The sequence below is a fragment of the Hemibagrus wyckioides genome, linkage group LG11 (genome assembly GCF_019097595.1).
Source record: "Hemibagrus wyckioides isolate EC202008001 linkage group LG11, SWU_Hwy_1.0, whole genome shotgun sequence".
NCBI lineage: Eukaryota > Metazoa > Chordata > Actinopteri > Siluriformes > Bagridae > Hemibagrus > Hemibagrus wyckioides.
The window spans coordinates 31,403,544-31,426,859 of record NC_080720.1 but is presented as its reverse complement, the minus strand read 5'-3'; the positions used below and the strand labels follow the sequence as shown (position 1 = coordinate 31,426,859).

The following is a 23,316-nucleotide window of genomic DNA, read 5'->3' as shown; positions in this document are numbered from 1 at the left end:
AATAAGCATTAAATACCCGGATGTGAACTGCTAGGACGATTACTACGTAGCTCTTAAGACTACAATGAAGCGAATAAAAATACGAATAGAATCGCTTTAAACACCATCAAAGATAATCTGGAATTTGTTTTTAGATTTTAGAAATGGTAAAAACAAACAAACAAACAAACAAACTGACAAACAAAACAAACAATAATTAACGTTAGCTCGTGCGTGGCTAGCGACCGAAACGTCGTTCCCGGCGTCGTGACGTCACGCGCCGCTCTGACCAATGGAAAGAGTATACCCCGTTTTTTCTATATCCGGATTTCTTTTCGTGCCGTCGCCCCGGAGTGTGTGAAGCGCGTGAGCCCGTCCAGCACACTGAAATTCCTCCTTCATAATCAGACATAGCCTTAATTCAAGGTGAAACAAAAACATGAACGTTGTTAGACTTCTGCCTTTGCACGCACCTGTCATTTTTTTGGGGGGAATATACACGTTATTTTGCGTCAGAGTGCTAACAGTGGCTAGGAAGCTAACTATGCTAGCTGTGTGCAAATGAATGGAACTAGCTGAGTAATGTTGGATGAAAATATCTAGAGAGAGAGAGAGAGAGATCCTCCTTCTGAGAAAGTGTAGCAGTGACATTAGAGTTAATGATAGGTGTTATTAATGAAATCTGGGTTATATTTAGCCATGCGAGCCAGCCTGGTGGTCATCCTACACCCCTGCTGACCTGACCAGAGCTGTGGAGACTATTTTGGGCATCATGTCCAGCTCGCTGTGCTGAAATGACAAGCAGAGCCAGAAAGAAAGACTGTGTAAAGATGTCTACTTGTGAATTATTATTATAGTTTCATGAAGGGAAAAGAGAGTTGACTTTCAGTCATGGCTCCCAAAAAGGTCTTCTCATCATATCAAGTGAAGTTAAAATGTCTTCTCGTAATTACCGTTCGATTCTGAGGATCTTTAAATATATTTTTTTTCTTTCTCCAGATGCCTCCGAAGAAGGGAGGAGATGGACCAAAGCCACCCCCTCTGATCGGACGATTCGGGACCTCGCTTAAAATCGGGATTGTTGGATTACCGAATGTGGGGTGGGTTTCACGTGCACGTGTGTCTGAGACTTCTGAGTCCTGTCTGCGCGTCTTGACAGCTCGGAAATGCCTTGCGTGGTCACTCATTTACGATCAAACACATGAGGTTATGTCGTAGGGCAGCAGCAGACGGGAGTTGTTGTTATTGTTTGCTTTCTTCTGATTAATGAAATCGGCTTTAAACCTGGCTGTTAGTGTGTCTGTTTCTGCATCATTGTTTACCGATGGATCTACCGATCTCTGTATCTCGATATAGATTCCAGAATTAATGCCATTTCTGAATTCAGGAAGAATTTTAATTGATGGGATATTTCACGTGTCCGAAGTGATGATGTTTGTGTTACGGCGAGCTTGGTGAAATTAGATGGTGACTCTTTTCATTGTCAGTGTTGATAGATTAGTTGTTTTTATCACTTTAGCTGAAAGGATGGCATCAAAACAAAGACTCGGAGAGTCGTCATGGTCAGGTCACGGGTCGGGTCGAAAGTCATTTTTGTTTGTGGACATTAGTTTGATTAGTGATAAGATCCCTGGAAACGTTAATCGATTAAAACATTATAGAAATGAAGGATGTCTGATTTATTAGTCTTAGATATTCAGATCATTTGGGAAGGTTTTTTTCCATTGCCGTAAATTCCTTTGCCAGGATAAAATGAGGTCACTGAAACAAGGCAGGGATCTGTCGAGTGAGGATATGACTGAGCTAAATGTGTCGGATCTCAATGGGTTGGTTTCTTCAGCACATCATTCGCTTAAGAAAATGCCAGCAAACAAGTGACAGCCTCTTAGCCGCCGAAAACGAGGCTCATCATCTGCATCGAGATTTTTTTTTTCACCTCGATCCGAAATTTCATTTAAAGTAAGTGTTCGGTGGCTGTCTGCTGACCCACTGCTAACTCAGTGCTCTGTCTCCATGTCGTTTTCAGTAAATCGACCTTCTTCAACGTGCTGACGAAGAGCCAGGCAGCGGCGGAGAATTTTCCCTTCTGCACCATCGAGCCGAACGAAAGTCGCGTGCCTATTCCAGACGAGCGCTTCGACTTCCTGTGCCAGTATCACAAGCCTGCCAGGTATCTACATGGAAAACAGATGTGCAGGCTGCACAGCTGGGAAAACTGGTGGAGCAACATGCTTGGGTATTTTTCATTTAACACTGCAGTAACGTCACTCCTGAACAATGTGTGTGTGTGTGTGCACAGTAAGGTCCCGGCCTTTCTGAATGTAGTGGACATTGCCGGGCTGGTGAAGGGAGCTCACGCCGGACAGGGTTTGGGAAACGCCTTCCTCTCGAACATCAGCGCCTGTGATGGGATTTTTCACATGACACGTGAGTCCACCAGTCTGATTGCATGTTTGATGTATGAGGGCATTTTTCACGCACTTGCCAATGTCTTGTGGTATTAGAGGATAAGAGTGCTGTTAGGAAATAGGGCAGTAATCAACATTGGTGTGGTAAACACGTGTGTGTGTGTTCTTTAATGGACTAAAGGAAGCCAAAAATTGCGGTCTATGTTCCATTAGCGCCATGATAACTAATTTACATGTAATGTTTTCATGCGTGTGTGAATGTGCAGGAGCCTTTGAGGATGAAGACATCATCCATGTGGAGGGCTGCGTGGACCCGGTTAGGGACATTGAGATCATCCACGAGGAGCTCAGGATGAAGGACGAGGAGATGATCGGGCCAATCATAGACAAGCTGGAGAAGACGGCTGTGAGGGGCGGAGACAAGAAACTCAAACCTGAATTTGTGAGTGAACCACACACACACACACACACACAGTGGGCTATGTTTATCAGTTTTTAGTTGTGTGGAAGTGTTTGCTTAAGCCAAACTAAGCACAAAATTTATGCTTAAAAAAAATACATATATATATTTTTCAGAAATTCCAGAATTATTGACACCCCAAAAATTCTTTTTTAACTCTACTCTGAAATAACCTTCTTTGTAACCCAAATAAAGAGAAAAAACCCATCTTAGCCATGAAAGTTTGGGTTACTTTTGGGCTTTTTTTTTTTTTTTTTTTACTAAAATGGGTTAATTTTGAGGTTTTCGTTCTCTTAAAAGCCCAAACCCAAACTTCAAGGGGCTTAATGGCTATTTTTTTCTCATTTTCTCAAGAGTAATTGGAAAATGTCATTCACTACCCAGTTCGTACTCCAGATATAAAAGTGCAGTAATCAAAGAAGATGAAGTCGAACAAGTCGTGGTTTTCTTAGTGACTCTTCTTGTGAGTGGGATACAAAGGTTTTGGGGAATTTTCATGAATACCAGATTTCTAAATTCCTTTGTTTCTTGTTGTATTTCTTTTTAAACAGGACATTATGTGTAAAATCAAGTCATGGGTGGTTGACGAGAAGAAGCATGTCCGATTCTACCATGAATGGAACGACAAAGAGGTGATTTTATTTTATATTTCTACATACAGCGATCAGGCATAACATTATGACCACCTGCCTAATATTGTGTTGCTGCCAAAACAGCCCTGCACTGTGTATTCTGACCCCTTTCTATCAGAACCAGCATTAACTTCTTCAGTAATTTGAGCAACGCTAGCTCGTCTGTTGGATCGGATCACACGGGTCAGCCTTCACTCCCTGATGAGTCTTGACCGCCCATGACCCTGTCGCCGGTTCACCACTGTTCCTTCCTTGGACCACTTTTGATAGATACTGACCACTGCAGACCGGGAACACCCCACAAGAGCTGCAGTTTTGGAGATGCTCTGATCCAGTGGTCTAGACATCACAATTCGGCCCTTGGTCAAAATCCTTACTCTTGTCCATTTTTTCTGCTTCTAAGACAACACAAAAACACAGGACACTTAGCGCCGAAAAAAGAAAAAGAACATGTGCAATGAAATGTAAATGGAATGAAATAAAATGAGATGATGTACAACTTTGAGACCTGACAACATGTATTGCATGTATTGTATATGTATTGTATACAATAGCAGCGGTTGAAGTAGTGCAAAATAGAAATAAATATAAATATAGCAGCAGATGTAATAAACACAAGACTGGACAGATCTGTGTTTAGAGAACCAGTGACTGATCCTGTGAGTGAAATTGCACTTTAAAACTAATTGTTTTAATCTTTTTCAGATCGAGGTGCTGAATAAACATCTCTTCCTGACGTCCAAGCCTATGATTTACCTGGTGAATCTCTCTGAGAAAGATTACTTCAGGAAAAAGAACAAATGGTGAGTTGTGGTGGTTTGGGATGATTTCGTATAACACTGGTGGATCCCGGATAGTGAGTTGTTCGCTCGTTTGAGTCGATTTGACTCTGAGTCGACTTGCAATGCTGGAAGTGAATCGAACATGCCGTGGAGCGTTTTCTGTAGCTGTCTGCTGCTGAGCTGAAGTGTAAACTTGTCTTGTAGAGTGCTTTAGTGCTAGAGAAACACTGTGTTCTAGAGATTTGGACCTAAATTAGATTAGATTAGATTTTTTGGTGTACATAGGTATGGAGTAAAAGCTATGACAATACTCCTTGGGTTACTTCTGGGTAATTGGTAAGCTTTTCTGGTTAATGACTGAAAAAGTCTTACAAGAACAGTTTCTCTCTCTCTCTATTGCCAAAAGTTTTGGGACACCTCTCCAAATCATTGAATTCAGGTGTTGGGCTCGGCCCCTTAGTTCCAGTGAAAGGAACTCTTAATGCTTCAGCTTCATACCAAGACATTTTGGATAATTTCATGCTCCCAACTTTGTGGGAACAGAAAGTTCCTGAAACGTCCTGTTCAAACATGACTGCACACCAAGCAGTTCATAAAGACATGGATGAGTGAGTCTGGTGTGGAGGAACTTGACTGGCCTGCACAGAGTCCTGACCTCAACCCCATAGAACACCTTTGGGATGAATTAGAGTGGAGACTGTGAGCCAGGCCTTCTCGTCCAACATCAGTGCCTGACCTCACAAATGCACTTCTAGAAGAATGGTCAAAAATTCCCATAAACACACTCCTAAACCTTGTGGAAAGCCTTCCCAGAAGAGTTGAAGCTGTTATAGCTGCAAAGGGCGGGACAACTCCATATTACATTCATGTGCATGTAAAGGCAGACGTCCCAGTTTTGGCCTGACTCACAGTCTCCACTCTAATTCATCCCAAAGGTGTTCTATGGGGTTGAGGTCAGGACACTGAAGTTCCTCCACACCAAACTCACTCATCCATGTCTTTATGGACCTTGCTTTGGTCACTGGTGTGCAGTCATGTTGGAACAGGAAGAGGTCATCCCCAAACTGTTCCCACAAAGAGCATGGAATTATCCAAAATGTCTTGGTATGAAGCTGAAGCATTAAGAGTACCTTTCACTGGAACCAAGGGGCCGAGCCCAACCCCTGAATTCAATGATTTGGAGGGGTGTCCCAAAACTTTTGCCAACATAGTGTACATACGCCTTCTTTCTTTGTATATCCGTTGTTTATCAGGTATAACTAAACAAAAGCAGACTTTTTCCACCCAAATAAATTATTTTTCTATCATACTCATCACTGGAAGTAATCACTGCGTCTTTCCCTGCAGGTTGGTGAAGATTAAGGAGTGGGTAGACGCTCACGACCCCGGCGCTCTGGTCATCCCGTTCAGCGGAGGCTTCGAGAACAAATACCAGGACATGAGCGATGAGGAGAGACAGAAGTTCTGCGAGGAAAATAAAACTCAGAGGTTAGCTTTAACATTTCACATGTTACTTTTTCTTTTTTTTCCCCCACTTTTAAGGAGGTTTGTTAAAGGTGTTACAGCCAGTGGTGACATTTTATGGTGTGGTATATGTGATTTGCGTAATGAGAATTCACGTACATCAAGGGTTTTCGAATGTTATGCGGTCAGAGAGCCAGTGAAGATGAGTATAGTTATAACGGCTGTTATTACAGTGAATAATAAACAGACAACATCAACCTGAAGCTCCATCTCCTAGTTTGTGAAACAATACTTTGCACAGAATACTAAATACTGTTATGAATATAATCAGATGTTCATGATAATATTCAGACTATGTCTGTGAGCCAGAGAGCTTCTTCTTTTTGAACTTTACCCCACTCATTTTTTACTTTAGATTAAACAAATATAAGTGACCAAATAACTAAAAGAACGTGGTATACACTGATCAGGTGTAACATTATGACCACTGAGAGGTGAAGTGAATAAGACTGATGATCTCCTCATCATGGCACCTGTTAGTGGGTGGGATATATTAGGCAGCAAGTCAACATTTTGTCCTCAAAGTTGATGTGTTAGAAGCAGGAAAAATGGACAAGCGTAAGGATTTGAGTTTGACCAAAAGGGCCAAATTGTGATGCCGACTAGACGACTGGTTCAGAGCATCTCCAAAACTGCAGCTCTTGTGGGGTGTTCCCGGTCTGCAGTGGTCAGTATCTATCAAAAGTGGTCCAAGGAAGGAACAGTGGTGAACCGGCGACAGGGTCATGGGTGGTCAAGGCTCATTGATGCATGTGGGAAGCGAAGGCTGGCCCGTGTGATCCGATCCAACTGATGAGCTACTGTTGCTCAAATTGCTGAAGAAGTTAATGCTGGTTCTGATAGAAAGGTGTCAGAATACACAGTGCAGGACGGGTCAGGGCTGTTTCGGCAGCAAAATGAGAGGGACCAACAGTATATTAGGCAGGTGGTCATAATGTTATGCCTGATCAGTGTATACTATACAGGTTTTTTTTTGGAATGTTCACACTTTATTAACATAATCAACTGCATATATGTTCATGCTTTAGCGTGTTGACCAAGATCATAAAGAGCGGCTACGCAGCACTGCAGCTGGAGTATTTCTTTACTGCGGGGCCTGATGAAGTACGCGCATGGACCATCAGGGTAACGACACACACTATATTTTGGTTCTGCCTGAGGTCAAGATGATCTTCTTAGCTGTTATTATCCAACCCTACATGTTATGTTAATGGTCTAATCTGCTTGATTTTTCAGTCCTGTGTGTGTTTCTGTGATGTTCTAACCTACAGAAAGGCACCAAGGCACCACAGGCGGCTGGGAAGATCCACACAGACTTCGAGAAGGGCTTCATCATGGCTGAGGTCATGAAGTATTCGGATTTTAAAGAGGAGGGCAGCGAGTCTGCTGCTAAGGTCAGATCAACGGCTTTATCTTTGGCTTATGATCATTATCATGTCTTATAGCTGAGAGGATAAGGAAAGAAGTTATAACATGTTATTAAACAATTTCAGTGACATTTCTTCGTCCATATCATTTTTGATAACAAACTTTTTGTTTTTCTATATCGTCCCTGATTTCTGGACAGGCTGCAGGAAAGTACAGGCAGCAGGGAAGGAACTATGTGGTGGAGGATGGAGACATCATCTTCTTCAAATTCAACACACCCAATCAGCCCAAGAAGAAATGATGTCATTGTTAAGCCTGTCAGAGACTGGCTGGACTGTACCATGTGGAACGGAGGGGAGAGTTATGTTGCAGATGTGAGGAATTACCCTTGAGGTTCATTCACGTTTGGCTTTGGAACATTCAGTTCATACACACACACACACACACTCTGTTACTGTGTGTGTGCGTGGGTTGTTGTTTTTTTTTTTTGGCATCTGTTATTTGAGCCTCATGTCTGATATCTGGGGTTTATTTTATGGCTTCACAATTAAATGCTGCATGTCACACGGCAGAAGCAGACGCCCAAAGCTAATAAACACACTTCTCCATACCAGAACTGTGTGTCTCAAGTTATTTTTTTTCTTTCCATAGCGGAAATGGAAAATGTGCAAAACATGGGGGAATCTCTGTGGATAAAACCGATTCAGAATACTTGGATCATGTCAGATTTTGGGTTCTTGGCTGAGACATCATTAATAAAATGTATCTTCATATAAATGGTGTTGCGCAGTGCTGAATGTCGGACGGCGCTGTGGAAATGAGACATGGTGGGGTCATACAAAGCCAGCGGACGGAGATGATGTGCTTTTTGAATCGGTTTCCCTTTCGAACAGCCACACACACAGGTCACTGTATTAATATTTCAATTCCTAATTAAAATGATATCCTCATGTGAAAAGTGTGCCTTTCCTATAACTAAAGGAAGAAAAATAATCTTCAGGTTATATACACTGTATTGCCAAAAGTATTGGGACACCCCTCCAAATCACTGGATTCAGGGGTTGGGCTCGGCCCCTTAGTTCCAGTGAAAGGAACTCTTAATGCTTCAGCTTCATACCAAGACATTTTGGACAATTTCATGCTCTTTGTTGGAACAGTTTGGGGATGACCCCTTCCTGTTCCAACATGACTGCACACCAGTGACCAAAGCAAGGTCCATAAAGACATGGATGAGTGAGTTTGGTGTGGAGGAACTTGACTGATAGAACACCTTTGGGATGAATTAGAGAGGAGACTGTGAGCCAGACCAAAAGTTTTGGGACGTCTGCCCTGAGAGAGGGAGAATTGTTCTGTAGGTATAAATGGATAATAAGCTACTTCGGAGTCTATAAAGTAGTTATTACAGTGTGGACACATCCGGGTCCTGCAGCTGTTTCCGCAAACTAGTTTGTTTACTCGAGAGAGAGAGTAAACTGACACCTTTTAGTGCCTGGGTGTGCGTGTGTTTTCTAAATGGTTCTGTTATTAAAGTTGTGTATTTTAATCACACATGGTTCCTGAAAACACTCACGAGACGAACTTTTTTCTCACACACACACACACATTTTTGGCCGCGTCCCAAACCACATAAAAGTACGCCACGGAGTGTTTAGAAGAAAAGTATTCGATTGTGTTGTCTTTTCGGGCACTTATTAAGACTAAATATATATATATATATATATATATATATATATATATATATATATATATATATATATATATAGAAGGAAATATTCGTTGCTGTAGAATTCATTCGCTTTTCCAAATAAATAAATAAATAAATAAACCACGTCGAAGAGCTTTATCTGTCTATTCGGGCAAACAACAAACAGGAAGCGCTCGTGGCGTAAATTTGACTGACATCCGCCGCCGACCAATCGGAGTCGCGAGAGTCGTGTCGCTCAGCCAGTCGTTTCAAAACAAAGAACAGGAGAAGAAAAGGGGCGGGACTTCTGCTACGTGAAAGCGACGTCCACGGTCCGAGCTCAGTAAGCTCCACCTCTCGCGTTTCCCGCACCGTCAATCAAAATAGAAAAGAAAAAAAAAAATCGACCCGAATCTCCGATCCCAGCCCGCCTTTGATTAAAACAATCATGTTTGGAGTTTAAATGAACAGATAGCCCTGATCTTTTTTAGCCTTTCGCGCTATGACTGGTACGTAACACTTAAACCGATCGAAGCACAGCAGCGCCGGTGAGTTTGGAGCAACCTTTAGCACAGCTAGCTTAGCTAAAGTCTTTAATCTTTCTTTTTTTTTCTCTCCCCTCAGCGGCTAGGCTAGTAGCACTTAGCTAGGCTAGTTAGTTAGCCTAGACTTTTAACAAAGTAAAACACTCCGTTCGAGCGGGAAAAAAAAGTGTGAGAAGGAGTAAAGCTGCGGGTTTTAGTTGAATGTCTTTGTTTGTAGTTAAAGTCCTTCTTATTGTTTTATTATGTAGTGTGGAAGTCGAGGAGAAATTAAATTTCGCTGTGTTTGTTGTCTCTTTTCCCTGCAGCCCCAGAACAGCCAGTGAAGCAGCAGGAAATGGCTGCCTTGGACGCGGACGGCAGTCAGAGCGACTTTATGCAGCCTGCCGCAGACACCAGCACCACCTCCGCCTCGGACCAGGTAATTTCCCCCTGAGCTTCTTCAGCGTTTTTGTTTTTTTGTAATGAACCGCTGAGGGGGAATATAAGCGCTCGGGGGAGCCGAAAGTCAAAACCGCTTCCCGTGAGCCTTCGAGTCTGTACGGCCACCCACTTTCTTAGGCTTTATAAACCCGCCCATTGTGGGTCGGACAGCCTCGGCACACCGGCGCTTTACCCCGCTTTCACCTGCACTGACCGGGCCACGGGGTCACCCTCACTCCTCTACCTACACTTATGTCTTTTTTATCTCTCTCTCTCTCTGTGTCTCTCTGTGTCTCTCTCTCTGTCTCTCTCTCTCTCTCTCTCTCTCTCTCTCTCGCTCTCTCTCTCTCTGTGTCTCTCTCTCTGTGTCTCTCTCTCTCTCGCTCTCTCTCTCTCTCTCTCGCTGTCTCTCTCTCTCTGTGTCTCTCTCTCTCTCTCTGTCTCTCTCTCTCGCTCTCTCTCTCTCTGTGTCTCTCTGTCTCTCTCTCTCTCTCTCTCACTCTCTGTCTCTGTGTCTCTCTCTCTGTGTGTCTCTTTGTCTGTCTCTCTCTCTCTCTCTCTCTCTGTCTCTCTCTCTCGCTCTCTCTCTCTCTGTGTCTCTCTGTGTGTCTCGCTCTCTCTCTCGCTGTCTCTCTCTGTGTCTCTCTCTGTGTGTGTCTCTCTCTCACTCTCTGTCTCTCTCTCTCTCTCTCTCTCTCTCTGTGTCTCTCTGTCTCTCTCTCTCTCTCTCTCACTCTCTGTCTCTGTGTCTCTCTCTCTGTGTGTCTCTTTGTCTGTCTCTCTCTCTCTCTCTCTCTCTCTCTGTCTCGCTCTCTCTCTCTCTGTGTGTCTCTCTCGCTCTCTCGCTCTCTCTCTCTCGCTCTCTCTCTCTCGCTCTCTCTGTCTCTCGCTCGCTCTCTCTGTCTCTCTGTCTCTCGCTCGCTCTCTCTGTCTCTCTCTCTCTCGCTCGCTCTCTCTGTCTCTCTGTCTCTCTCGCTCTCTGTCTCTCGCTCGCTCTCTCTGTCTCTCTCTCTCTCGCTCGCTCTCTCTGTCTCTCTGTCTCTCTCTCGCTCTCTCTCTCTGTCTCTCTCTCGCTCTCTCTCTCTGTGTCTCTCTCGCTCTCTCTCTCTGTGTCTCTCTCTCTTTCTTTCTCTCCCCCAGTCTGTCTCTCTCTTTGTCTGTCTCTCTCTCTCTCTTTCTTTCTCTTCCCCTGTCTCTGTCTGTCTGTCTGTCTTTCTTTCTCTCTCTCTCTCTCTCTCTCCCGCCAGTCTGTCTGTGTCTCTCTCTCTGTCTGTCTGCCCCCCATTCTGTCTGTCTCTCTCTCCCTCCCTCTCCCTCTCTGTCTGTCCCTCTCTCTCTCCGTCACTGTCCCTCTCTGTGTCTGTCTCTCTCTCTCTGTCACTGTCCCTCTCTGTCTGTCTCTCTCTCTCCGTCACTGTCCCTCTCTGTCTGTCTCTCTCTCTCCCTCCCTCTCCCTCTCTGTCTGTCTCTCTCTCTCCCTCTCCCCCCATTCTGTCTGTCTCAAACACACACCCCAGGTAAAAAAAACCCTCTCACACTCTTGTTTTTTAGAGTCTGGTCAGTCTCTGTTGTTGAAAAGCCCGTTCCAGTTCCTTAATCTTATTGACGAGAAACCACACTGATATTACAACACTTACACACTTACACAGTACACTTCACATTACATTCATACGCACATTTACATGATAAAGCACCACCAAGCTTGATTCCTGATTCAAAATCCAATATTCAACATAAATAGTCATATGGTGATGTTAGTATATCGTCATGACTTTTCTTTAATTCATGTTATTCATGAGCAGACATACACCAGAATCCACTGGAACACAAGGAGCTGGAGATTCGATGAAAAATAGGATTTTATTACTTAGACTTAGCACCACTAGTTGTTCACGCACAGTTAAAGTATTTAACAAAATACTGACCTCTGTCTCTTAAAAATGTATCATGATTGTTGTAATATTGAGATCTTAAAACTTTAATCTTAGTCACGATGCGTTAGAACTTGCTAGAACACAAGGAAAGGGTTCATTTCATTGTCTGTAGCGCTTATCCGATCTATCCTCGGGTCACGGGGAGCCTGTGCCTATCCCAGGCGTCATCGGTCATCAAGGCAGGATACACCCTGGACGGAGTGTCAACCCATCGCAGGGCACACACTCACTCACTCACTCACTCACTCACTCACTCACTCACACAATCACAGGCATCACTCCAATGATCTAATCATTGGAGTGATTAGAGACTCCAATCAGCCTAGAAGCTTTGGACTGTGGGAAGAAACCGGAGTACCCGGAGGAAACCCACCAAGCACGCAATACACACACAGTGAGCGGGAGCGAGATTCGAACCAAGGATGCTGGCGGTATGAGGCGAACGTGCTAACCGCTAAGCCACCAAAAAAAGGGTTATAGTATGGAAATATGATTGCAGATGTTTGCTATTAAAACGTCAAGAAAAGCTTCGTCGTCGATACTAGCAATTGTTATAACTCATCATAGTGTGTAATAGGGATGCAACAATACAGTTAACCCACGGTTCAATACGTACTGCGTTTTTTACCCACAGTGTTCGGTTCGGATGGCTTGGCAAATTAAAGTTTTTTTTTCCATTATTTTTTGCTTAGGTGACAGGAACAATAAGTTTGTTAAGAAGAAAAACTGGTTTTAGTTGCAATTCTCTTTATTTTACTAGAAAATTAGAATAGTGAGATCTAAAAATTAGTGCTTGTATGACTTTATTACAGGAGACGGGTTTGGAGTACGGCGCTCTTTATTCCCAATCCGCTATGTAATGACCAGTCATGGTGAGACAACTCTGTTACCCCCGAGGTCCAAATATCTATTAGAGCAAAGATTCGTTTCCGATTTTTTGCGCGTTTTTTCATAGAGTTCGGGGGAAAAAAGGCCGTGTCACAGAAAACGGCTGCAAATCTTTAGCAATTATTATATTATAATTATTTTTTGTGTCTCTCTGAACCAGTTGTGTCTGAATGCTGGAAGGAATCAGATAGGAACCCAAAAAGCTACAGTCCCCTGTGTTACCTGCTCTGCCCTCCCGCTTCCACACAGTGATATCTCTGGGTGATGGAGCTGTAGATGTGTGGTCATGTTGGAACTATTTCCATTTGAGTATGTAACTCGTGTGGAACAGTGCTTAAACACAGTCATTATTTTTGTTTAATCGGCATCAGAGTCAACAACAAATCTGAAATGTTCCCACACCACAGATCTGAGAGATGGAGCCGCTTCCTCGTGTTTCTGTCTCACTTCACCACTCTCCACGGTTAGATTGAAATCTGACACCAGCTTTGCAAGCATGGTTACCGCCCCTAACTTAAGCGCTCACTGATTGGATGTTTACTCGTGGGGAGGTGTGTCTGTCTCAGCGCGTAGCCATACAGTACAGGCAAACACAAACAGGCGGTTCAGAGAGTAATAAAACACATGGTTATTATTGTTTTAAGGAAAAACATACGTGTATTGAACCGTGGAGGTCGTACCGAACGGTTCAATATTATATTGAGTATTGTGGCATCCCTAGTGTGTAATAATGGATTAATGTGGCCTTTTCAGATGGCACTGATGATTTCGCTTTCACACAACACGTAACTAAACAAGGAAACGTGAACTTTGGCCGTGTTCCACCGAGCACATGTAGCATTCCTAAAAAAAATCTAGTTTATAAAACCCTTTTGTTCTGCGTTCATTTCTTCTCTTCATAATCGCCGGTTCAAGTATTCTCTAAGAAATGATGCATCATGATGTAAATGTATTGTGACGGTCATGTGTTGTCCTGTCATCTAGCCATAACAAGCAATTATTAACCAGCAGTTATTAGTATTAACCAATCATTTCTTTGCACTAAATCAAATAGTATTATTCAAATGAGTTCAAATTTTTATTATTTACCCTTAACTCATAATGAGTTTATGATTCTACAATCTAAACCTCATCTAAACGAAACCATATAGAGTGGGATACATGTATAATGTGTAACGCCTCACACACACACACACGCATTATTGTACCCTTAGTGACCATTTCAACCTTTGTGCCTGTGGGGCTTTGAACATTTGCAGTCATTGTGAGTGTTTGCATAAGCGTGTGCATGTAGCACAAGCGTGTTCACTAGGGGGCAGCGTAGCGTGCACCATATCAGAACTAAACCCTTCCAGGTATTTCTGCCTGGAGTTTTTGCAATGGTGTGTAATACATGTGCTCAGAATTATACACACCTCCATTTTATGCTTGCTTTCATGATGTGATTATTAAGGATTATTCTGCTCTAATAGCAGTGTATTACTGATGTAACTCATTACTACTCGTTTTGCTTCTCTTCCAAAGCAGACGACAGACCTCGCGTCCATCCAGCTCACCGGCTCGTCTGACCGCTGGGAGGTGCTCACCCCGGTTTCCACCGGTAAAGAGGACTCTGGTGTGGTACACTTACCCAGTGGAGGGATTGTGGGCACCAATGGGCAGTTTGTAGTGCCACTGCAGACTGTATCAGGGCAGAGCCAGCCTGTGTTTGTCACTGCCGGGACAGACGGTGTCAGTGCCAACGGCATCCAGTACCAGGTCATCCCACAGCTCCAGAGTGCAGATGCGGCCTCACTAAGTTACACTACGTCCACAGGCGATGGCGCCACGCTGGGTACGGACATCGCAATACTGCCTGATGGAACGCAAGGCATCTCCACAACTAATGCCAACGACCTGCAGGGTTTGCTGGCACAGACTGGACACGTGCAGCAGATCCCCAGCGTCTCATTGGCAGGGAGTGGGTATGCAGGTCAGGGCCAAGTGGTGGCTAACGTGCCAGTCGGATTGCCGGGGAACATCACGTTTGTGCCGCTTAACAGCCTGAGCAACGCCGACTTGGAGTCCCTGGGCCTGGCTGGAGCTCAAACCATCGCTACAGGCGTCACAGCTGACGGTCAGCTCATTATGACGGGTGACGGCGTGGTCCAGAACACGTTGGATAAAACCAACAATGCCAACAACACATTCGTTCCGCCAACATCGACCTCCACTTCCACCGCCGCCTCGCTTCCCGAGACGATAGATGGCACAGGGGTTCTGACCCAAGCTACGGCTGTTTCGGCTGGTCAGCAAGATCCGTCCTTCATCCAACAGAACCACGTGCCTACCTCCGTGCCTGGTGCTGTGCCTGCAAACACAGACCCGGTGGTGCAGCTGGTGCCTGCGCAGGCGGCAGATGGTGCAGCACAGACGCTACAAAGCGTTCAGCTGCTCAACGCAGGCACCTTTTTAATCCAGGCACAGACAGTCTCGCCTACAGGCCAGATCCAGTGGCAGACTTTCCAAGTGCAGGGTGTGCAGAACCTACAGAACCTGCATATACCTGGTGCTGGTGGAATGGCATCACCGCAGATCACTATCGCCCCTGTGCAGACGCTGGCACTCGGGCAGCCTGGCACAGGCATGCCTGCTGGACACATCCCTAACCTGCATACAGTCACGGTCAACTCCATCTCACAGGCAGAACACACCATGGAGAATACACACACAGGTACACACACACACAGGTGTACACACACACACACAGGTGTGTACACACACACACACAGGTACACACACACACAGGTGTGTACACACACACACACAGGTGTACACACACAGGTGTGTACACACACACACACAGGTGTACACACAGGTGTACACACACACACACACAGGTGTACACACACACACACAGGTGTACACACACACACACAGGTGTACACACACACACAAAGGTGTACACACACACACACAAAGGTGTACACACACACACACAGGTGTACACACACACAGGTGTACACACACACACACACACACACACACACAGGTGTACACACACACACACAGGTGTACACACAGGTGTACACACACACACACACACACAGGTGTGTACACACACACACACACAGGTGTGTACACACACACACACACACAGGTGTGTACACACACACACACACACACACACAGGTGTGTACACACACACACACACACACACAGGTGTACACACACACACACACAGGTGTACACACACACACACACACAGGTGTACACACACACACACACACACACACACAGGTGTACACACACACACACACACACACAGGTGTACACACACACACACACACACACACAGGTGTACACACACACACACACACACACACACACAGGTGTACACACACACACACACACACACACACACAGGTGTACACACACACACACACACACACACACACACACACACAGGTGTACACACACACACACACACACAGATGTACACACACACACAGGTGTTCACACACACACACACACACACACACACAGGTGTACACACACACACAGGTGTACACACACACACACACACACACACACAGGTGTACACACACACACACACACACAGGTGTACACACACACACACACACACAGGTGTACACACACACACACACAGGTGTACACACACACACACACACACACAGGTGTACACACACACACACACACACACAGGTGTACACACACACACACACACACACAGGTGTACACACACACACACACACACACACAGGTGTACACACACACACACACACAGGTGTACACACACACACACACACAGGTGTTCACACACACACACACACACACAGGTGTACACACACACACACACACACACACACACAGGTGTACACACACACACACAGGTGTACACACACACACACACACACACAGGTGTTCACACACACACACACACACACAGGTGTTCACACACACACACACACACACAGGTGTACACACACACACACACAGGTGTTCACACACACACACACACACACAGGTGTACACACACACACACACAGGTGTACACACACACACACACAGGTGTTCACACACACACACACACACACACAGGTGTACACACAGGTGTTCACACACACACACACACACACACAGGTGTACACACACACACACACACACACACACAGGTGTACACACACACACACACACACACACACACACACACAGGTGTACACACACACACACAGGTGTACACACACACACACACACACAGGTGTACACACACACACACACACACACACACACACACACACAGGTGTACACACACACACACACACACACACAGGTGTACACACACACACACACACACACACACACACAGGTGTACACACACACACACACACACAGGTGTACACACACACACACACACACACAGGTGTACACACACACACACACACACACAGGTGTACACACACACACACACACACAGGTGTTCACACACACACACACACACACACACAGGTGTTCACACACACACACACACACACACACACACAGGTGTTCACACACACACACACACAAGTGTACACACACACACAGGTGTACACACACACACACACACACAGGTGTACACACACACACACACACACACACAGGGGTACACACACACACACACACAGGTGTACACACACACACACACACAGGTGTACACACACACACACACACACACACAGGTGTACACACACACACACACACACACACACAGGTGTACACACACACACACACACACACAGGTGTACACACACACACACACACACACACAGGTGTACACACACACACACACACACACACACAGGTGTACACACACACACACACACACACACAGGTGTACACACACACACACACACACACACAGGTGTACACACACACACACACACACAGGTGTACACACACACACACACACAGGTGTACACACACACACACACACACACACACACACAGGTGTACACACACACACACACACACACACACACACAGGTGTACACACACACACACACACACACACACACAGGTGTACACACACACACACACACACAGGTGTACACACACACACACACACACACAGGTGTACACACACACACACACACACAGGTGTACACACACACACACACACACACAGGTGTACACACACACACACACACACACACACAGGTGTACACACACACACACACACACACAGGTGTACACACACACACACACACACACACAGGTGTACACACACACACACACACACACACACAGGTGTACACACACACACACACACACACACACACACAGGTGTACACACACACACACACACACACACACACAGGTGTACACACACACACACACACACAGGTGTACACACACACACACACACACAGGTGTACACACACACACACACACACACAGGTGTACACACACACACACACACACACAGGTGTACACACACACACACACACACACAGGTGTACACACACACACACACACACACACAGGTGTACACACACACACACACACACACACACACACAGGTGTTCACACACACACACACACACACACAGGTGTACGTACACACACACACACACACACACACACACACACACACACACAGGTGTTCACACACACACACACACACACACACACACACAGGTGTTCACACACACACACACACACACACAGGTGTTCACACACACACACACACACAGGTGTTCACACACACACACACACACAGGTGTTCACACACACACACACACACACACAGGTGTTCACACACACACACACACACAGGTGTTCACACACACACACACACAGGTACACACCTGTTGATATTTGTCCTTTTTTTATGTGGTTTGAATGGATGTTTTTGTATTACATCTTTCTTAATGCAGAATGGCTTCCCACACAAATCCCAGATTAATCCCAGGAAAAACGTCTTCAATTATATTTTGTACAAATTTGATAATCAGTGTTAAATGATTTAAACTTGAATATTAAAAGCTTTTTTCATAAGCACATTAGTAGGATTGGTCCTATCCATGGACAAGCCGTTAAATATATTTGAAAGAATTTAATATTTTCATTAATAACTATATTGCCTAATTGATTATAATCAGCAGTTTCTAGATTGTTCACATGTCCAGAGGCTCACCTTCTGTGATGGAGGAACTATACTAGTTTGTACATTTTCTTAACGAACTTATTGGCACTCGGATCTTCTTTATCCTTAGACATTCACATCAAGGAGGAACCGGACTCTGACGATTGGCCACTGAGCGGAGACTCCACCCTGAACACCAGCGACCTATCACACCTCCGCGTACGAATGCTAGATGAGGAGACGGAAGGGTTAGGACAGGAGGGGAAGAGGCTCAGAAGAGTGGCTTGTACCTGCCCTAATTGCAAGGAAGCCGGGGGGAGGTAACACACACACGCGCACACACACACACACAGAAAAGCCATTTCTCGCCATCATGCAGGGTGTCAGTGTGTAATAGACCTCATGATTCATTTTGATGAGTTAACCGTAAATGATTCCTTCTTTAATATATAAGATTTGATAATAAATACTAATTGAAATATTCATTAAACATAGTTACCTACACTGTATTGCCAAAAGTTTTGGGACACCCCTCCAAATCATTGAATTCAGGTGGTTTTTTTTTTTATTTTTTTTTTTAGGGGTTGGGCTTGGCCCCTTAGTTCCAGTGAAAGGAACTCTTAAAGACATTTTGGACAATTTCATTGGTCAGACATTGGTCAATTTGGGAATGGCCCCTTCCTGTTCCAACATGACTGCACACCAGTGCACAAAGCAAGGTCTGTAAAGACATGGATGAGTGAGTTTGGTGTGGAGGAACTTGACTGGCCTGCACAGAGTCCTGACCTCAACCCCATAGAACACCTTTGGGATGAATTAGAGCAGAGACTGTGAGCCAGACCTTCTCATCCAACATCACAAATGCGCTTCTAGTGGAATGGTCAACACACTCCTAAACCTTGTGGAAAGCCTTCCCAGAAGAGTTGAAGTTGTTATAGCTGCAAAGGGCGGGACAACTCCATATTACATTCATGTGCATGTAAAGGCAGACGTCCCAGTTTTGGTCTGTCTCACAGTCTCCACTCTAATTCATCCCAAAGGTGTTCTATGGGGTTGAGGTCAGGACTCTGTGCAGGTCAGTCAAGTTCCTCCACACCAAACTCACTCATCCATGTCTTTATGGACCTTGCTTTGGTCACTGGTGTGCAGTCATGTTGGAACAGGAAGGGGTCATCCCCAAACTGTTCCCACAAAGCATGAAAATGTTCAAAATGTCTTGGTATGAAGCTGAAGCATTAAGAGTTCCTTTCACTGGAACTAAGGGGCCGAGCCCAACCCCTGAAGAACAACACCTGAATTCAGTGATTTGGAGGGGTGTCCCAATACTTTTGTTTGAAAGTCTATGGAAACATTCTTCCAATAACAATGTTTTGTGTGAATCACACACGCAGTCATTTGATAGCCAAATTTAGAACAGTAGCTTCATTGTCGTGTGTGTGTGTGTCTCTGTGTGTGTAGAGGCTCAGGCATGGGCAAGAAGAAGCAGCACATTTGCCACATCCCTGGTTGTGGGAAGGTGTACGGTAAAACGTCTCACCTGCGTGCTCACCTGCGCTGGCACTCGGGCGAGAGGCCCTTCATCTGCTCCTGGAGTTACTGCGGAAAGAGATTCACACGCAGCGATGAGCTTCAGCGTCACCGCAGGACACATACAGGTACACTCATCACACTAGCCTTATGATGGTCAATGGTTAAAAGGTGAAGTCTCGATTGTGTTTGATCAGAAGGGGTTGATTACTTTTCTATAACAGCAGCTCTGACAATAGTGCTGGAAGAAATTCAGAATGATCACAGTGCCCAGGTTTTTTCTGCATGAAAGTCTTCAGTTTATGATGAGCTGCCTTTTTTTTAGTAACTTTGAGAAACAAGTGACTTACAGCAGTTATAAACAGTCATTCCCTCACCACCATATCTTGTTTCCTCTCAGTCATTGTTAGAAATCATTAAATATATAATGCCTTAAACAGGCATGGGTGGGGCTTGAGATTGATTTATCAATTGCAGGGACATGTGTTTTGTCAGATAAGAAACATATACAGTTTATATGTTTAATATAATATGTCGTTAATCTGCTGTATCTTCTGTCCACAGGAGAGAAGAAGTTTGTGTGTCCACAGTGCTCAAAGCGCTTCATGCGCAGCGACCATTTGGCCAAACACATTAAAACTCACCTGAACAAAAAAGGGCTAAACTCCACCCCTGCAGCAGGGCAGACGGAAGCCACCGCCCCTCAGGACAGCATCATCACCGGGGGCGGGGCCACACTCATCCTGACCAACCTGCCTCAGGCTGGCACTCAAGACCACCTCTCAAACTCTGACCTCCCGCTTCAGCTGGTCACTGTGTCTGCCAATGAGGTCATGGAGTGACCCCAAAAAAGAAAAGAAAAAACCCCACCCACTTTCACAGCTGGCTTTTCATTATCAATTTTTATATATAGGAAAAATATAAATATATATATGAATATATATTTTAAAAAATGAATTATCAATTTATGCTCTGTAGCAGTCTTTTTTTGTACAAACGGGACGGGGGGGGTGCAGAGACATTAAATGTGGTGTGGGTACATACACACACACACACACACACTCTCTCGTATACATGCATATACAGTATATATGAATACACACTAACACAGAAATGCCTTATTTTGTATCATATCATTCTCTGTAGTATATGATGCTGGACTTGCATGGATTTTTACTTTCTTTTGATCAAATTGTTCAGGGGATGATGATATGAGTGTGGTATGAAAGATATGGTACATGAGGTGTGTGTGTGTGTGTAAGGTGAGAGAGAGAGAGGAATAAAGAGTAATATTTTATATGAATTTGGCAGTTGAAGAGGGAAGCGACGTCCTCAGAGGAGAGATTCTTTCTCTCTATCTCTCTCTATCTCTCTCCCTCCCTCCCCTCCCTCTGTCTCTCTCTTTCTCTCCCTCTCCCACCCTCTCTCTCCTCCCCCTCTGTGTCCTTCTCTCTCCCTCTCTTTCTCTCCTCCCTCCCCCTCTGCCTCCCTCCCTCTCTCTCTCTCTCTCTCTCTCTCTCTCTCTGCCCCCCCCCCACGCCCTTCTCCCTCCCTCCCCCCAGCCTCGGTCCAAACACGTCTTCACTCTTTCATCACGTTTCATTTCACTCTTGTGTATTGAATTCTATCATGATTGGAGGATTTGTCTGTTTTTTATTTCTGACTTTTATCCTGTCATCCGTATGCAACTCGGTTGTCCATGTAATACTATTTTCAAAAGTTTTTTTTCTTTTCCTCTCTCTCTCTCTCTCTCTCTCTCTCTCTCTCTCTCTCTCTCTCTCCATGATGTTTTCTTGTTTTCTTCCTTTTGCATTTGTTTCCTCTCCATTCCCCACGATTGTTTATAGCCATCATTTATTTTAGTATATAACTGATTCTGTTGTATCATGGACTCCTCGATTTAAGTACTTTTTAAATGTGTAATATTTTATGTTACTTTTATACTTTTGTTTGTTTTTTTTGTTTTTGTTTTTTTCAAATGGAATTACAATTAAACTCCAAATACTTCCTATAACCTTTGATACCTAATGTTCATTGATTACTAAAGAGGTGCACTGGTGTGTGTGTGTGTGTGTGTAGAGGGTATGCTTAATGAATGGAATGCTTCAACACAGCCAGTGGTTTTATAAGAAATAAGAAATTATTTTGGCACCACCGTTTATGATGTTATAAAGAGTAATAATAAATGACAGGATGGTGTGAAGAAGCAGAGTTATAGAGTCTGTTCACTCCAAAGGGTTATAAATTTACCACAGCTTACATTTTCTATTCATTAAAGGACAGCAGCTGTAACCAGATGTTTTCTCACTAGGATCTCTAGTGAGATAAAACAAAAATGTTGTCATGTTCCCAGAAATACTGCATGCAGATATCCGATTTGGCTCTCATTTCAATGTTTAGTTTAAAGAGTTGACGCATACACTATACTGCCAAAAGTATTGGGACACCTCTCGAAATCATTGAATTCAGGGGTTGGGCTTGGCTCCTTAGTTCCAGTGAAAGGAACTCTCTTAATGCTTCAGCTTCATACCAAGACATTTTGGACAATTTCATGCTCCGAACTTTGTGGGAACAGTTTGGGGATGACCCCTTCCTGTTCCTCCAGAAGCGCGGGCACTGATGCTGGACAAGAAGGCAACAGTAGCTCGTCTGTTGGATCGGATCACACGGGCCAGCCTTCACTCCCCATGTGCATCAATGAACCTTGACCGCCCCTGACCCTGTCTCCGGTTCACCACTGTTCCTTCCTTGGATCACTTTTGATAGATACTGACCACTGCAGACCGGGAACACCCCACAAGAGCTGCAGTTTTGGAGATGCTCTGATCCAGTGGTCTAGCCATCACAATTTGGCCCTTGGTCAAACTCAAATCCTTACGCTTGTCCATTTTTCCTGCTTCTAACACATCAACTTTGAGGACAAAATGTTGACTTGCTGCCTAATATATCCCACCCACTAACAGGTGCCATGATGAGGAGATCATCAGACTTATTCACTTCACCTCTCACTGCTCAGAATGTTATGCCTGATTGATGTA

The 23,316-nt window shown here is 44.7% G+C and overlaps 2 protein-coding genes across 6 annotated transcripts; both read left to right on the top strand.

The window, feature by feature from the left end:
* Positions 1-247: 247 nt before the first annotated feature.
* ola1 (Obg-like ATPase 1) lies at positions 248-7,763 on the top strand. 2 transcript variants are annotated; one of them, XM_058404105.1, is made up of 11 exons: positions 248-405; positions 979-1,079; positions 2,006-2,149; positions 2,279-2,406; positions 2,654-2,829; positions 3,399-3,479; positions 4,185-4,282; positions 5,609-5,749; positions 6,814-6,910; positions 7,057-7,179; positions 7,353-7,763. In XM_058404105.1, the coding sequence occupies exons 2-11, from the start codon at positions 979-981 to the stop codon at positions 7,452-7,454; spliced, it is 1,191 nt and encodes a 396-aa protein (XP_058260088.1). In that variant the 5' UTR covers positions 248-405; the 3' UTR covers positions 7,455-7,763. The 2 variants fall into 2 exon arrangements, with proteins under 2 accessions (XP_058260088.1, XP_058260087.1); XM_058404104.1 differs by lacking the exon at positions 248-405 and adding an exon at positions 765-885.
* A 1,422-nt stretch (positions 7,764-9,185) lies between these two features.
* Positions 9,186-22,385, top strand: sp3b (Sp3b transcription factor). Of its 4 annotated transcripts, none has more exons than XM_058403834.1 (6): positions 9,186-9,385; positions 9,688-9,800; positions 14,152-15,337; positions 18,882-19,071; positions 20,210-20,406; positions 20,843-22,383. In XM_058403834.1, the coding sequence occupies exons 2-6, from the start codon at positions 9,717-9,719 to the stop codon at positions 21,118-21,120; spliced, it is 1,935 nt and encodes a 644-aa protein (XP_058259817.1). In that variant the 5' UTR covers positions 9,186-9,385; positions 9,688-9,716; the 3' UTR covers positions 21,121-22,383. The 4 variants fall into 4 exon arrangements, with proteins under 4 accessions (XP_058259817.1, XP_058259815.1, XP_058259814.1 ...); XM_058403832.1 differs by having other exon boundaries at positions 9,187-9,346; positions 20,843-22,385; XM_058403831.1 differs by having other exon boundaries at positions 9,187-9,346; positions 14,149-15,337; positions 20,843-22,382.
* Positions 22,386-23,316: the final 931 nt, after the last annotated feature.

Excerpts from the sequence above, each read along its gene's own strand:
- ola1 (XM_058404104.1), top strand. Across the intron at positions 2,830-3,398 it reads AGAAACTCAAACCTGAATTT|GACATTATGTGTAAAATCAA; the intron begins GTGAGTGAACCA and ends CTTTTTAAACAG. Across the intron at positions 3,480-4,184 it reads ATGAATGGAACGACAAAGAG|ATCGAGGTGCTGAATAAACA; the intron begins GTGATTTTATTT and ends AATCTTTTTCAG.
- sp3b (XM_058403831.1), top strand. Across the intron at positions 9,801-14,148 it reads CCACCTCCGCCTCGGACCAG|CAGACGACAGACCTCGCGTC; the intron begins GTAATTTCCCCC and ends TCTCTTCCAAAG. Across the intron at positions 19,072-20,209 it reads TGCAAGGAAGCCGGGGGGAG|AGGCTCAGGCATGGGCAAGA; the intron begins GTAACACACACA and ends CTGTGTGTGTAG.